Genomic DNA, 15581 nt, shown 5'->3' on the forward strand with positions numbered 1-15581 from the left:
AAAAATGATAGTCCATAGAGTAAAAAATAAACCAAAAATAAATATCTCACCTTGGGCGTGGAGGGCGCGTCGGGGAAGGGCGGGGAGAGGTCCCGCGCGTGCGCGTGCTTCAGAGGCTTGTCTCGCTCCTCCTCCTCCCTCTCCTCCCTCTCCTCCCTCTCCCCTCGCTCCTCTCTGCTCGGCGACGACGCCCGTGAGTCGACGCTCTCTGGAATTACAACACATAAATTCGAAACCATCTCACTCAATATAGCAATATATCACTTAATGTTGTCAAAAAAATTATAGCTAAAGTAAATCTATTGCGGAATTCCAAGCTTAGTTGAAAAAATAATAATGACGGCGCAACAAACTTCTCCACACATTTTTGTTCTGTCTTTTATACTTACATATTATAAAGACACACTATCGCGACTGTCTGTCTGTATGAACACGATAAACTCAAACTGCCGACCGTACGATTTTCACCAATAGATTGTGTGATTTCTGAGGAAGAGGCGGAGTTGCTGCTCCGCCCCATAATTAGGTTCGTATTTAATCATCGGATAGCTTCACTGCGTTCTCAAGTATCGGGCTCATCACATTCAAATTAAATATCCAATCGGACTAGTATTTCTGGAGGTTACAAATTTTCCTTAAGACTTTAAATTATAAATATTTTTTATTTTACTTTATACGGATATTTGTATTTTTTATCTTCTTTTGTATATGTTTGTTTAATAAATCTATCAAATCAATGTATTCTAAAATCTCGCTCAACATCGTATCATGTAATTTACGAAATATCTAAACAATTCTCCAACACAGTCTGTCGAGAAAGTGACGACATCCAATAAGGGCGCTGTCTCCACTGTAACAACAATGAGTGTTTTTCAACCACTCTTGACCATTCTATTAGGTATTGCAATAGAAAAAAAATGTGGCCCGTTAACAATCAATTTTCAACACATTCTTGACAGACTGAACATAGCTTCACCAAATCACCATCAGCCTACCCTTATCCCACTTTATGTGTCTCCTCCTCTCCTACTTCTTTTCTCATTCCATTTTCAATCCATAACTCTTCTTACACTGTACATAGCTTCACGACATTTACAAAATAACGAAGCAATGAACACATACCCTTATCATCTTCATGCGTGCCATTTGTCCCGTTGCAACCATTGACATCCTTGCGTCCATTAACTCCGTTGTGGCCGTTAACCCCGCTGTGGCCATTAACCCCTTTGACCTTGACCTCGTTGACCTCGACCCCGTTGACCTCGTCGTCGGAGTCCTCATCGCTGGCGAGGTCCTGCGCGTCGAAGCCGACGCCGACGATGGCTAGCGGTATGTCTGACTCGTCTTTCAACCATGGGTGCGCCAGGCACTCTTCCACTGTGAGACGACCCCTGGGAGGAAAAGTAAAGCTATTAATTATGGACAGGCATTAAGACAAAGTTATTTTTATTGGAACATCCATATAGCGGTGTGTGATAAATATTTAGATATCCATATAGATGGAATGAATTCAGTGGGGACATTAAAATGGTCAATCATGAAGCTAGCTCTTCTAGGAAGCTCATCTTATCAGGCGTGACGTGCACGCAATGCATTCTTGGATGCAATGCATGCGGTTAACATGAAAAAGTTAGGGTAACATTTTTCATAGAAACACTCCAATTCGCAAATTTTCCGTCTTTTTTTAAATTTGAATACAGGTTTTATACATTTAAGAACAGAAAATCACAATTAAAGAGTTCAATTCAACGCATCAATCGATCGATTTTTTTGTTTAAAATCTTCGAAAATATGAACTTTCGGACAACAGGATAAAATGATTTAAAAACACGATCATACTCACATAGGGTCAACGACAAGCGTTTCTCTGATGAACTGTATGGCCCGCTGCGAGACGCCCCTGAAGATGTCCCGGGGGAAGCTGAGCTGGCACTGCGCGATGTTCAGGTAGGTCTCCTGCTTGGTGTCGCCCGCGAACGGGGAGTACCCGCTTAGGAGCACGTACGCGAGCACCCCCACCGACCAGATGTCCGCCGCCAGGGTTAGCGGCTCGTATGAGAGGATTTCTGGAGCTGGAAAATTTTGTTTGGGTTAAAGACCTTTTAACTTTTCTGCTCATTTAAATGTTCTTCCTTATGGAGGAGAGAAAAAGTTATAGACAGGCGTTTATCAACTAGTAAGTTCCGAAAGGTTTATAATACATTACAAAACCCTATCGCACAAATGATATACACACAAAATTATTTACGGTATTCTCTGATGTCCATTTAAGTGACAGCATATTACTGTAGGACTAAAGGAACATTCACTCACCGACATAATCCCTCGTGCCAAGTATTTCCCTGACGTGTGCTCCCGGCTGTATCGCCCTCGATATCCCGAAGTCGCAAATGAGCAGCTCTTCGCCCCCGGCGCTAAGCAGCAGATTCTGTGGCTTCAAGTCCAGATGCGCGACTCTGCGGGCGTGGAGGTGTGCTAGTCCCTCGAGGACGTGGCGGAGCGCGCGACGTGCCGCACCCTCGGGTAAACGCTCATCATCGTCCAACAATCTTTGCAGCTCGCCACCAGCGCACAGCTCTAGCACAATAGCAACTTCTGAACGGGTTTCGTATACCTGGAATTTTTTTGGATTTGTATATATTGAGATGTCACACTGTGTTGTTATACAAGTTATGTATAAGATAACATGGAATATTGCAACTGTTAACTATGAGTAAGTTTATAAAAAAGCTTTCTTACGATATTTCATGTACAGATAGGTCTAAAGCCTGACTAGAGAAGCCTCGTACTCATCTATTTGCTATGGTGACGTCAAAATGTAATCACCAGCGTGTCAAATTTTCCCAATCAACAGATCCAGTAGCAGATTTTATTCTTAGCAGGTCCTGTAGCAGAGAGGTAGCGGATGCCATCGTCTAAGGGTCTCACCTCGTGAAGGCGCACGACGCGCGTGCAGTCATTACACAGCGCCAGCACGGCCACCTCGTGCTGGATCTCCCTGGTCGTGTCCGCGGCGCGCCGCCGCTTGCGGATGAACTTGGCAGCGTACTCCTCGCCGGAGACCAGGTGCCGGATCTTGCGGACTGAGGCGAATTTGCCCCTGGAAGGATAAAGAACATATTTGTATGTAGTGGTTTCAATTTTATGACACAAAACTACTGATGTAAATGTATCTCTCTGTGTCTATAGGATAAATTTTAAAGTATTTTTAATTTTATGTACCGCATAAAGATACCTTGAGCTAACTTCAGAAGTGATAGGAATTGTGTATTTTGGGTTGGTTCATGTATGTACACTTTAGTTCAAATTGCAATGTGCAGTTTTATGTCCAATTTGGACTTGTATAAGAAACCGAAGACAAAACCAGAGAGAAAGGCACTTGGGGACTTTTCATAAGGCTTTCGCGGTGTGAAAATTTGTATAGAAAGTGGTTGAGAAACGCACGCGTCTGAGCGGCGCTTGTGATTGTTATCCATACTAATAATAATAATACTAACAATATTATTAAAATAAAATATTTGTATTTTTGTTTTTACAATGAATAAAGTAATTACTGTTTTTGACGCAATTTGACAGAGAGATAGACGAAACGTTTAGGAGTAACATATGCTTTTTTCTTAATACTGTAGACGCATCCAACAAGCAGCATCGACGTGCAAGCAACAAAGTCATATTACGATTGGTTCTAAAGAAATAACACTAGCATTGGAGAAAAAAATCAATCGTCTACCTAATGTCGTTTAATTGTTTTAATATCTCCAGGATCGAAAGATTAATGGGATTATTTTTACCCTTTGGGCACATAATCCTTTAAAAGGTTGCTCACTAGCATTAAAAGACCTTATGATCAAACGATTTGATTCAACACTTCTAAAGTCCAAACTAATTGAGACTGTGTTGCATGCGATTGTAACAGCGGTACATCCCAGGGAATGCGGAAAACACACTAATTGCAATCCCCTGACTTTTCTCCCATTAGCATTAGTTCAGCGTCAAACAAAACATCATTAAACTGATCGAATGCGAGTTCATTTCTCCCATTAAGCCCATATAAAGTGTCCTGTTAGACTGTTACAACCAGAAGTGATATATCGCCAAGAACAATGGTTTATTTACATGCTCTGTGAATAATGGAGTGTTTACACGAGATTAGAAGATGTGCGCCTAGTAAGGGAAGCTTGTTTCGGATGAAATGGTCCCTGAATGGCGGGCTGGCGTCCCCAACCAGTATTTACTGGTTAAGAATATAAAAGAGAGCTCTGCACAAAATTCATATGATATGGAGTAATTTCTGGATTGCTTTAGCATCGAAAAATACACGATCTATACTAGATGTTGCCTGGGACTTCGCTCCCGTGGGAATTTTGAGATGAAATTCTAGCCTATAGCAATCTCGGCCTTTGTAATAGTAAAATCATTTTTGAAATCGGTTTGGTAGTGTCGGAGATTACCCGCCCCAAACGACACAACCAAACTCACAAACGCTTACCTCTTTATAATAATACTATAGATGAATCATAGTCACAACGACTCGAATCTCGAAATACATTAGTAATACATTATTTGCAAAAAATAATGTATTGAATCGATAGCGGCAGAAACCTTTGTCCAGCAGTGGGATTCAAATCTGCTTATAAAAATCAGGAATAATAGGCAATTGAAATTTTACTTTAAATAATAAAAACAAATCAAGACTTCCTCAATTAATACAAGGTTACAACACAAGGGAAGACTATATATAGTAAGTCAAAAATGTCGACGACAATGGAAACAACTGGATGCCTGCATTGAAAAGTCGTAAATCTCCACAGAAGTCAATCTGCGGTAAGTTTAGTTGCTAGTTCTAAGCCGTTTGAAACGAAGCATAGCTCAAACAAAGCGAGGCGTGAGAGGTGCGAAGTCTGCGAAGCATTTTACAGCTAATTCTAAGTATCTCATAAATTGCTCTGCGTATACGCAATTAGCCGACGCTGCGCCGGCGCCGGCGCCCCGCCAGCGGCTGTCAGCGCGCCGATACGAATGTGCAGGTTAGCTGAAACTGCAGGAAGGTGAGATGACAAGTTGTTTGTTTGAAAATAGATCAATATGGCGTCAGGAATGTGGTTGAGGTAGTAGATGAACATGTCAACATTCTTACTTAATTCAAATGTAGACAAATCTCAAAGTATATCACAGAAACCAGATTTTTTTTACGCATAAAAGGTCATCTACACTTGAATAAGATCCCTTAGATATCAGAACACAGATGCAAGGCCTCAACAGAGCTACAGCTACTGGTGGTCGCACAACATGAAGAAAACTCCTGATCCAAAGTAAAAAAAAGAAGCTACCTCAGTCAGAAATATGTGTAGGTCTTTAAGAGGTTGTACGCTTTTGCCATTTGATGTTAAAGCGAACAAGATATGTTTTTCGTTTGTTCAGTCGATGTGTCAATCAAGATATGTATTTCGTTTGTGGCATCGTTCAGTCGATGTGTCAATCTTTGTCCTGTCCCATTTATCCACCACCTTGCATAAGCAGGTAATAATGGAATGGTGCAAATGACATTGCGGTTTTGTCACCAAGTTTTGAGAAAAACATAGACATATAAATTCTGAAAAACTGACTCATGTGGTGTTTCTTGAATCTTCTTCGACATTATAACCTTTAAGAAATGAGTCTACGACTACTAAAGGAATCGCTCTTGCACTTATGATAATCCTTTAATATCAGGTGACAATTTTCCATAAAAAAAACTCTAGAAAAAGATGAATAATCGATTACAGCTACACGATTAGACGTTGTCCTTTCACATAGTAAATTAAGATTCCTGCAATGCAAATAAGATGTAACAACAATTGTATGACCAGGAAGAGAAATCCCTGGATGGCAACGGTCTCACTCGCACAGATCATTGTGTTACGCAAGCCGTTGCACAATGGAAATGGTTCACGGATGTTGTTGCGATGATTCTGTATTGTATTTCAACACACTTTTGGCCTTCTATAAAAGCTGTGAGGGATTTAAGGAAAGGTGTGTTCCATAGTAAGGCAAGCTCGGTTCGCTAATTTTCTTACAGTTTTCTGATAAATTTGTTTTTTCTTCAGGAACGTTCTGAAGGTCTAATATCATCACTACATAGTATACAAATGAGTCGCTTCCCGCAATGTGTCTGTCCCTATGTATGCTTTAATCTTCAAAACTACGCAACGGATTTTGAAGCCGATCGTTAAATCATAGCCGAATCTTTGTTTAAGGTTCATTTTTTACGCTGACCCCGGGCTTGAAGCCTCACAGCTTCAAATGTAACAGAACACGCGAGGATGACAGAATAAGGATACCGACACAACCGGGACGTGAAAGTGGAGCGAAGGACAATAAAGATGTTGCGTTTACGATCTCACATGAATGAGAAATGGATTCCTTGAAAACGCGTCAGCTGTATAGGAAATCCAGGGACCATGGCCTACATCGAAAACTGGGTCGCCAGTCCAAGGCGTATTGATTTTCGCCTTGTTACCTTGCATAAGTTAACCTAAAAGTACTGGATATTTTATTACGGCGTGAAAAGCACAATTTCCATGAAGCTATCAATTAGTTCAAATGAATATAAAATCCCAAATATTCTCATACATGTATTAAGTATTTAGACTTTTTATTCCGTGTAAATCTTCTATTTAAAATTCACGCGGGTATATTTTATAATGTATTGTTGGCTTCCGTGGGGATTTCGGGATAAAAAGTACCCTATGTGTTATTCTACCCGTGTACCAAATTTCATAACAATCCTTGCAGTAGATTTTGCATGAAACAAACATACACACATACTTCCTCACAAATTTTCGCGTACTAACAACATTTAAGAAACAAAAAAGCAAATTCCTATTCACCATTGGAACAGTTGAAGTAACATGTGATCTTAGGATCTAACAAATAACATTGAATAAATACGAAAAGAATTATCACAAACTCAATAACCGATGTTATCACAACATAAAAATACAAAACTTACGTAATAACTCAAAGCCAACTGACATATATTAAGAGTAAAAACAAGTTTGCCCTAAAACCAATCTAATTAAAATACATTTTCATAACAACTCCGTATAACTCAATAATTTATCAGTTAGATTAACTGAATGATAGACTAATATCACAGCGACGATAATTTAGCAAGTTCGGATAAAATTATGTTGTTAGTATTTCATAATTTTGAAATTGACAACAAAATACGGGATATGAATGACGATAAAAAATCTATGAATATGTATCAAACAATATTTAGTCATTTATCAGATAGTTATAATCACTGTGAAAATTACTGCTTACGATGTCAAAAGAATAAATCTAAAGCAAGGCTAAACAACGTATCAAACAAATTTATTAGATAGTCATTACCATGTCCTATTAGGTCATAAATTAGGCTTTAAGAAGATACTAAACTTTAGAATTAATGTGAAGTCTATCGTAAAAATATCGCTTTACCACATAAGCTATGTTATCCAGAACAGTGCCCACAATTCTACCCCTGACCTGAATCCGACTTAACTGGGACGCTAGGTTCAGTCCACTACAGTTACTAGGTACACATCGACATTGACCCCGATGTAATGTGTATCACTGTAAGTATTGTGTGACAAATTATAACTTCATTATTGTCATAATTGTAACATGTTGATGTAATCTGTGTGTAGCTTCGTCATGATGACGAAGCCAAGGTCGCTTGGTCACTAGCTCTTTCCCGCAACTTTATTTGCACTGAATTCGGGGTAATAAGGACGTAATCATTTGTCAATCAGTCAGTCGGCAACCAATTTTAATATACAGATCTACTTCTACAAGGATATCTGGCTCGATGAGGAAGTCGCCGCTGTCGAAAAAATTTGACAAGAAAATGACATTTCAAAATGCAGGCCAATTTTGATCGTCGCCAAATATCCTAGTCATTCAGTACTTAAGATTCCATTACTAATTTGTACAACTAATAGAAGTAATTACCGGCTAATATAGCTTCGTTGTTCAAAATGTACGCTGACTTTATGACAGTAATTTCGTTCAAGATTTCGAAGGACACTAGAATAAAAGTAATGAGAGCCCACTCGTGAAAGACGCCTTTGAGAAATATGTTTCTGTAAATAATGCTCTGGACGACATTGAACTAGATATTTGCAATTTCGTGTATTCATTAGGATATATTGGAAACTGCATGCGGGTCTGGGAGCAATAGAAATACATACAATAGGTACCAGCTGCTTATCCTCCACACAGATTCGTAAAAATCAATGAAGGGAGATGGTTACTATTTCAGAATTTCTATTCCACCAATAATATCTAGCCAATATACCTACCCAAACACGGCCTTCCATTACCGACATCCTTGGCTCTATCTACCCCGTAATGGATAAATACGATATTATGTATAACATCGGAAATAAACTAAAATAAACCACGGATTTAAAAAATAAACAAAAATACTTATCAGTATAATTGTTGATCATTCTTTCACCGATGTAGGAACTAAAAAATTTTAAGGTTCTTCAGTGAATCAACAAATCAAAATGTCGTCCAGCTAACTGATGACTATAGTTCAGCAATAATAAACAAATACAAACACTATAAACAAACCCAAGTTATGGTATGTAAATTAGAGTGGCCGTTACGTCAAATTGAATTATTATCACTTGTTGTAAATAATACTAAATTATGACTTATTTCAGTCCAAGTGCTGGAAGTTATTGCGTCCGTAATTGTTTGTGGGTAATGTCAATTATTTTTCATGTCTAGAATAGACAAAACTCAAAGGTCAATAAAGCTAAATGGTTCTTCTTCCGCTTTTCAATTATTTATCCGCTATTCATTTGCGCTTTTCGTAGTAAAATCTGGATGTCTGTAAGTATGTACATCAATATTTCATACACCATGTTGAAGATGAAAGATACATCAAAAAAAAATTCTCCCTCTCGCAGGTAAATAAAAAGTGCATTAAAGTTAATATAAGACCGTCAAAATTAGTAGTCGAAGGGTCTACGAAAATTTGAAGATTGTCGACTGTATGTGCGGTACATATTGAAACTTTCGGCTACCCATGAATGATCCTTGAACTTATTTCCCAAAGGCATAAATCCCAGATGTGTCTAGTGTGACGGCAGCCTTAAAACAGACGGGTTCATCGAAACACAAGCACCTGCCTGTGCAGATGGCTTTTGCCGAAAAAACTAAACGCCGATAGCTTATTTTTTCCGTTTGGTTTGGCGCACGGAAGATTTCAAACATGGCGGATGAGCGATGTCTTTTTGCCTCTTCGTAAAAGGTGCTTAAATTTTAAACGAAAACGATTATCATGGCTAAGGGCACGTTTTGGGGCAGTACTTGTTTATGTTTCATCAATTACCTCGTCAGAAGATAATTCTGTGGCTGTTTCATCAAAAAGAAATACACTTTTCGCAGATTGTATTTTACGCTGTAACAAGTTTAAAATGTATTTATTATTATTTAGTAATTTTTCTGCTTAAAGTCTGCGTGTGTTTGTTATATTATAATAGAATTAATTTTAGTGGTAGATGTTGTCTCATTGTCCCACTAATTTGCATGATGACAAGCACTTTGGGAGACAAGCACTTTCCAGCAGTGGACTGCTACAAGCTGATGATGATGATGACAAGCACACACGCACACTGAGTCGCATATAAAGATGACTTGAACTACGTGTACAAAATTTTATTGTGTACATAAATTTGTTTATTTAATGTTGAATAGATCTAACCTAAATATTAAGTTCCCACGATCATTGCTTAAGTACGCATTAACTTCTAAATTTAATTTATCTAAAAGCAATTAATTGATGGATATAAATTAGACTCCGTTCCAACAATCAGTCATATTTCGCAACGGATTGGCCAATCACCTCCGTTTAACATTACATTACAATTATACATTTAATAGGTCTGTTGCATTAAGTTGTCGGATACAAACCTTTCACCTCAAATTAATTGCAGACTGATGAGGAAGCTTGATGACGCTGATAAGAAATCTTTATCAAAGCGATAGGATAGCAATCTACCAGGAAAAATAATCTGAATCTAAATGCCCACTTATGTAAAACTTCATGTGTAAATAGGTCTGAAGCAGATAAAAAGCATGCTTTACGATGTCTCGAAAGTAAAATAAGACGTGTAGGTACGCGGTTCCAAATATTATATGGCCCAGGGTGACTATTCGATCTTCTTTGCATCAGATAGGCGACACTTCAAATACGACTAATTATAAGCGGTACGCAATTGGACATAGCCATTGGGTCCAGTAGAACAATTATGTGAACAATCGAACGCCTCAAGAAAATAAATAAAAGAAAATCAGAAATTAAATTTAAAAAGTTTACAACTTTAACGTACCGAGGATTCTATACCGCCAAAGTAAATATTTAGTAATACCGGAGCCGATATTTAGTAATCGATATTTAAATTGAAGAAATAATGGATTAATCGTTACAAGCTAAAATAATCGAGTTTCGACATTCAATAAAAGAGCAAGAAAGAACATTCGAGGCAGCGATGAAAACATCATTTACTATCATCTAATTGTTTTTGAAGCGAACAGTATCCAATCCAAGTTTATCTCTGATTTGATGCAACAATCACTCGTGTTACAGATTGAATAATATGCCATTAGAATGTCATAATCGAATGCGCTGCAATCTCTCTAATTGCATAAGTGATCGCTCCCTGCGCAGCAAGGATCAACAAATATTTATGATCTCCCGTCATCTTTTATGAATATGCGAGCGGTGATAAAACGGCCATTTTTCCATATAAACTGCTGGCCGGTCGAGTTTATAAATCACAATCATGATGTGATAAATCCGCGAATCACTGCGTGGCGTTCACTTTCTGAAATGAATGCGCTCCCGGTTGCGAGCTCCCTGCGTCCGTTTGTCCCGACTCACTTTCTGCATAATAAAGCGATTTGTGGGCGGGTGCAGTGTTGTGCAACGCGCCATTACTCTCGTGCACTCTTCATCGAAGCAGCAACTCTTACGCAACGGATCGATGACCGACTAAAAGCGAAAAGGCGTCCTTGACAGTGAATCATGCACGCGTCCGTCATAGCGATGGCGGGTTGGTAATTATTCATAAGCTCTTGCACAACCGCCGGCGGCCGACGACCGCCGATCGCTATCTATCGACGTTATCGATCGATCGAACTCCGAAACAGGACGCGAGCATCTCGCATCATCCATCAACTCGTTCATATTTCTTAATCGCGCCTCCGAGATACAGATACCACCGTTAAAGCGTCGAAACATGACTCAGCTGCAATATACATTTTTATTTAGATCTGCAAGCAAGCATAGGCGCGATAAACACGCTGCCCTTGCGCTTACGCGACGCCGGCGCCAGCAGCTAACAAAAATGGCATGAACTAGAAGCTATTACGGCCCTTCGATGTGGAATAATCATGTCAGAAAATGCGCCCGAGTAAAACCAATTTTGGTCACTATTACGTTCTTGGGACGCCTAACTGTAGATGCAGTAGTAAAACAAAGCCGGGATTAAAGTTTAATGCACATAGGCATTAAAGAAACAATAACAGGGCGTGCGGTGAACCCGCGAATAGTGCAAGAAACGTAAGCAAATGTATCGCCGCAGACGAGGGACGGAAGTCGTTAAATTTTACTGCTGTTGTTGTCGGACCCTCACGTTAGCTCGATTTATAGAAAGCAATGGCCGGCCGCTTGCATGCAAATGAAAATGTGTTGGGGACGAGCAGCCACCGTGACTAGCACAGCCGTACACAGACAATATTCCACAGCATATAGGGTCTCCCAAAGGGTGGCCGCGTCTCCCGTCTGTTACAATCAAGTTTTAAATTAGAAATGTGAACAATCGCATTGTGTGTCGTAAATGAATCACACCAAACTCGATTAGACAAGTTAATTGGATTTGGGGTCGTATTTTTGGATTACACGCTTTTTATATCGGCAGTTATAATTGCGTGGCGAGATATAACATCGTTCTTTTGTTTCGGCGTCAAGGCAGTTGCTTTGTCAGGCACGAGACTCGAGTGGAGAATCGAGATATCTGTATCTGGGATCTTGCGAGCGATTGCTCAATATCAGATTCCATCGCTTTTAATTTACGCAACTGACGAATGGATGGGAGGCGCGAACAATACATCACTGAGTCCTCGTATCACTTTATCTTTGATATGCGCGTGCGATCAAGAATTTCAAAGCGCCTAGCGATAAACTGCGCAAACATGTAATGGAATACTACTAACACTGCAGTGTCACGAGGATCGTGATGTTTTAAATTACGAGTATGTATAAAAATTAATTGTTTTCGATGTGCAATCTATTTCAGGTTTTTGAAAAGCTATTTTGAATTTATTAGTTACGTTCTCAGGGTTCGAATGATTATTAATATCTTTGAAGATCTTAATTCTAAAAAACTACAATTATGAAAAACATAGGCGTAGTATTAATTGTAATGAATATGCGTATATGAAAAGATAGAATTTTAATAAGCCGGCTAGATAATGTGAACTGCGCAATTCACGGCCCTCGACGCGATAAGTAATCTAGGTGCAAACAAACTGTGGTATGTGGTATGCGACCTTCCAGAGCAGATGATAAATCGGAACATGTGATATTTGTTCATAGGCTTATCTGTTCTTCATTGGCAATATCATCGAAAAATAAGAACAAGTATGAAGTAATTGTCAACGTTTAGTTGTTTGTTCTTAAATTCATATCATCTGCTGATTAAACATAAATTTAAATTATGAACCGAGTTAAAAACGTTGTAATTTGGAAAGAAAAGTTTAACACAGAAGAAAGGCAATGTGGAACAAATTAACGGATTAATTGCCTGGCAAAATGGGAGAAGTAGATCAAAATTAAATACAACATAAATGATAATAGAACATGAGAACAAAAACCTAACATAACAAGGCAAAAATCAGGCTAGTGCTTGAAAAACCTTTAGTCATAAATGAATTGCAGATTTTGCTATGCACATTTTTCTTCATACATCTATAGGGGACCTTAATAATGTCATGATCAATGGGACAATGGCAAGTATGACCAACCACCAATAAAAGCGATTCTCAATGGTCATATCAGTAAGACCGAATATATTAATGTGACTACCAAGATATGGCCCCTTTGGACACAAGGGTATACTTTTAGTATGAGTCAGACATACAATTAGGGTAACGCCTATCTTAGATCTAGTCAGTTATTAGCTCATTGTTGTTAGGCACATGGGCGTTACACTATAAATATAGATGTATCGCCTGATTCATAAAGCATTTTTTTACGATACAGTGTAACGTTTTTTTCTTCATAGTGTTTATGTAAAGAACGTGGTGCTTAGGTTTTTGGGTCGTGTGAATCTTGTGATCTTAATAATCCAAAACGCAGGATTTATCATGAAACTAATAAGCCGTGCTTTATTTGTATAAATGCTGATAGACTCTTCAAACTCTTTGTAAAGAGATCACAAGGTCTAATTCAGAAAATGACTTTATTCTACTCAATAAAATCTAACTTAATTACTTTTCATGAACTAAGCATTAACTTCGTTTGTTGATGGAATCCAGCCATAAAGGCATATACTATGCTACGGATTTCCTTATATTGCTCTAGTGCCTTATTACCGTTCGCATTACATTAATTACAATCTTACTTGCGAAGCGGACATAATAATCTAATCTTATTTGCAAAGCTGTTTAGAAGATGGTTGTATTGACCCGATTGTAGGTCCGCTGAGCTGGCCAAGGTGACTGAAAGTGAGGTATTCCTATATTGTCAGCAGTAGACATCTATCAAATTTTTTAAAGTCAAGGCAAATATAACTCAAAGTTCACCATCATCTATAGCTCGTGCAACTAATGTAAATGTTACACAAAATATCAATATAGATTTCGGAGTAATCAAATAACCTGTTGAAGAGTTTAGAGCAGTAGCATATGATTTAATTGTAGATCTGCGTAGATTGTGTAAAACCTGTGTAAAACTATAAAGTACACAAATGAGCAATTGTGAATATGTAGTTGTCGGTCAGAGAGACATAGAGAATTCTTGCGCATACGCAACGCAGCGTGTTCGTGGGTACAAACTAATTCTGAGGCGGGCGTGTCGCGGTGCAACATGCAAATCAGATTAATTAACATTCCTGACAAATGCCAACACGGCCGGGGCCAGAAATGTGGTGTAGGGATAGTCTGCTGCCAATAGTGTTCGGGAAAATAGAACGAACTAAATAGGATCGTTAAAATTGGCACTGTCTTGATTATTGTCTGTTATCGAAAAAAGTAATATGATCAAACGTAATATCTGGAAACTGAAAAAGTGTTATTGAAGTTTTATTGAAGAAACAAACTAAAATTGTAAATAAATACGAGTAGTCTGTCTCAGGCTTAAACCTTAAAATAAAAAATAAAAGAACAGGTTTAGATTGAATGTGAACAGCCTACCAACAAGATCTTGGTCGAACCTAGAAATTTATTTAAAATATACTCCAAAGCCGCATAAGAAAAGAGGGGCAAATAGCAGTTTCAGAATGAGGTTCGTTTGGGGCGAACGACTCGCAATCTGTGTTTGCAGTTGCACCTGCCATGTATGCGCGTGCGCAGCTGAATATCAAATTAAAATAACTAACAGATACTACGAGCAGAGATACTAATTTCTTTTTTAAATTTCTTTGACTATTTCGTCTGTTTCTTTTCTAGCTGCTGTTGTATTCTCAATGTTTGTTCCCACATTTGTTAATTCACGTATTTCAAGAAAAGGCAGTGGTGAAGTTTGAAGTTTGTTGCGCCGCTTCTTCTTCACCTGCGTTTCGGAAGTCGGCAGTAGACTAAGCTTTAAATTTTCAAGAAGTATATAATCCTAAAATAGAATAAATAATTTAGAATTTGAAAGTATTTAGAATTCTTTGTATAATTGGGAATAATGGGAGGCCATTAGATATATCAAAATCGACGGTAATTTATCATCCAAATTGAGGATTGAACTAAAGGGTAAGTGGACTAGAGATATTTTTTATCTGCGATAATTTCTCTGCTGCCACCGATCAGTCTAAATTGCTTACCGATGTATTTGTACCGAGATAAAATCGGTGACGCCGACGGCATTAGCAACAAAGTATGGATGCAAGGTTACATCGACATGGACAGGACAGTACTACAGACAACAAAAATAGAGCATTTATTTGATCTGATCTGACAATGTTGGAAAGTTCTGAAGATGAAATCTTTCACGATAGTCAGGTTCTCTCTAAGATAGCTTTTATTTTAGATTCAGATTACAAATATTAGTAGTATTAGTAATGTGCTATATTTAGGTTTACCGGAGCAATCATCGAGTTATTTTTATCATCACTATGAGGCTAGTTCCACATTCTTGAGGGTTGCTTAATTATTCCCTAAGAAACACGCTTTTTGATACTGGTTTTATTATCATTCAATTTTTTTCTTCCAGACATTTTTTACAGGTATAATCGACATACCCAGGCCTTGCACATACGGTCACTAAAACCGAGTCTACTACTAAGTAATTGCCATTACCAGTAAACAGCATATTGGTGTAGTCTCAATCAGAA

General features: G+C 38.3%; 1 protein-coding gene across 1 annotated transcript in view; it reads right to left on the reverse strand.

The window, feature by feature from the left end:
* Nucleotides 1–15581, reverse strand: part of Drak (Death-associated protein kinase related) — a 156779-nt gene that overhangs the window by 1545 nt on the left and 139653 nt on the right. Inside the window, exons 2-6 of the mRNA XM_053770161.2 lie at nucleotides 2929–3100; nucleotides 2314–2614; nucleotides 1844–2072; nucleotides 1123–1391; nucleotides 51–208 (exon numbers count right to left, since the gene is read on the reverse strand). Of these exons, the coding sequence (XP_053626136.1) occupies nucleotides 51–208; nucleotides 1123–1391; nucleotides 1844–2072; nucleotides 2314–2614; nucleotides 2929–3100 (1129 nt within the window). The remainder of the gene's footprint in view (nucleotides 1–50; nucleotides 209–1122; nucleotides 1392–1843; nucleotides 2073–2313; nucleotides 2615–2928; nucleotides 3101–15581) is intronic.

This window comes from Plodia interpunctella, chromosome 3, assembly GCF_027563975.2.
Source record: "Plodia interpunctella isolate USDA-ARS_2022_Savannah chromosome 3, ilPloInte3.2, whole genome shotgun sequence".
Classification (NCBI taxonomy): Eukaryota; Metazoa; Arthropoda; class Insecta; order Lepidoptera; family Pyralidae; genus Plodia; species Plodia interpunctella.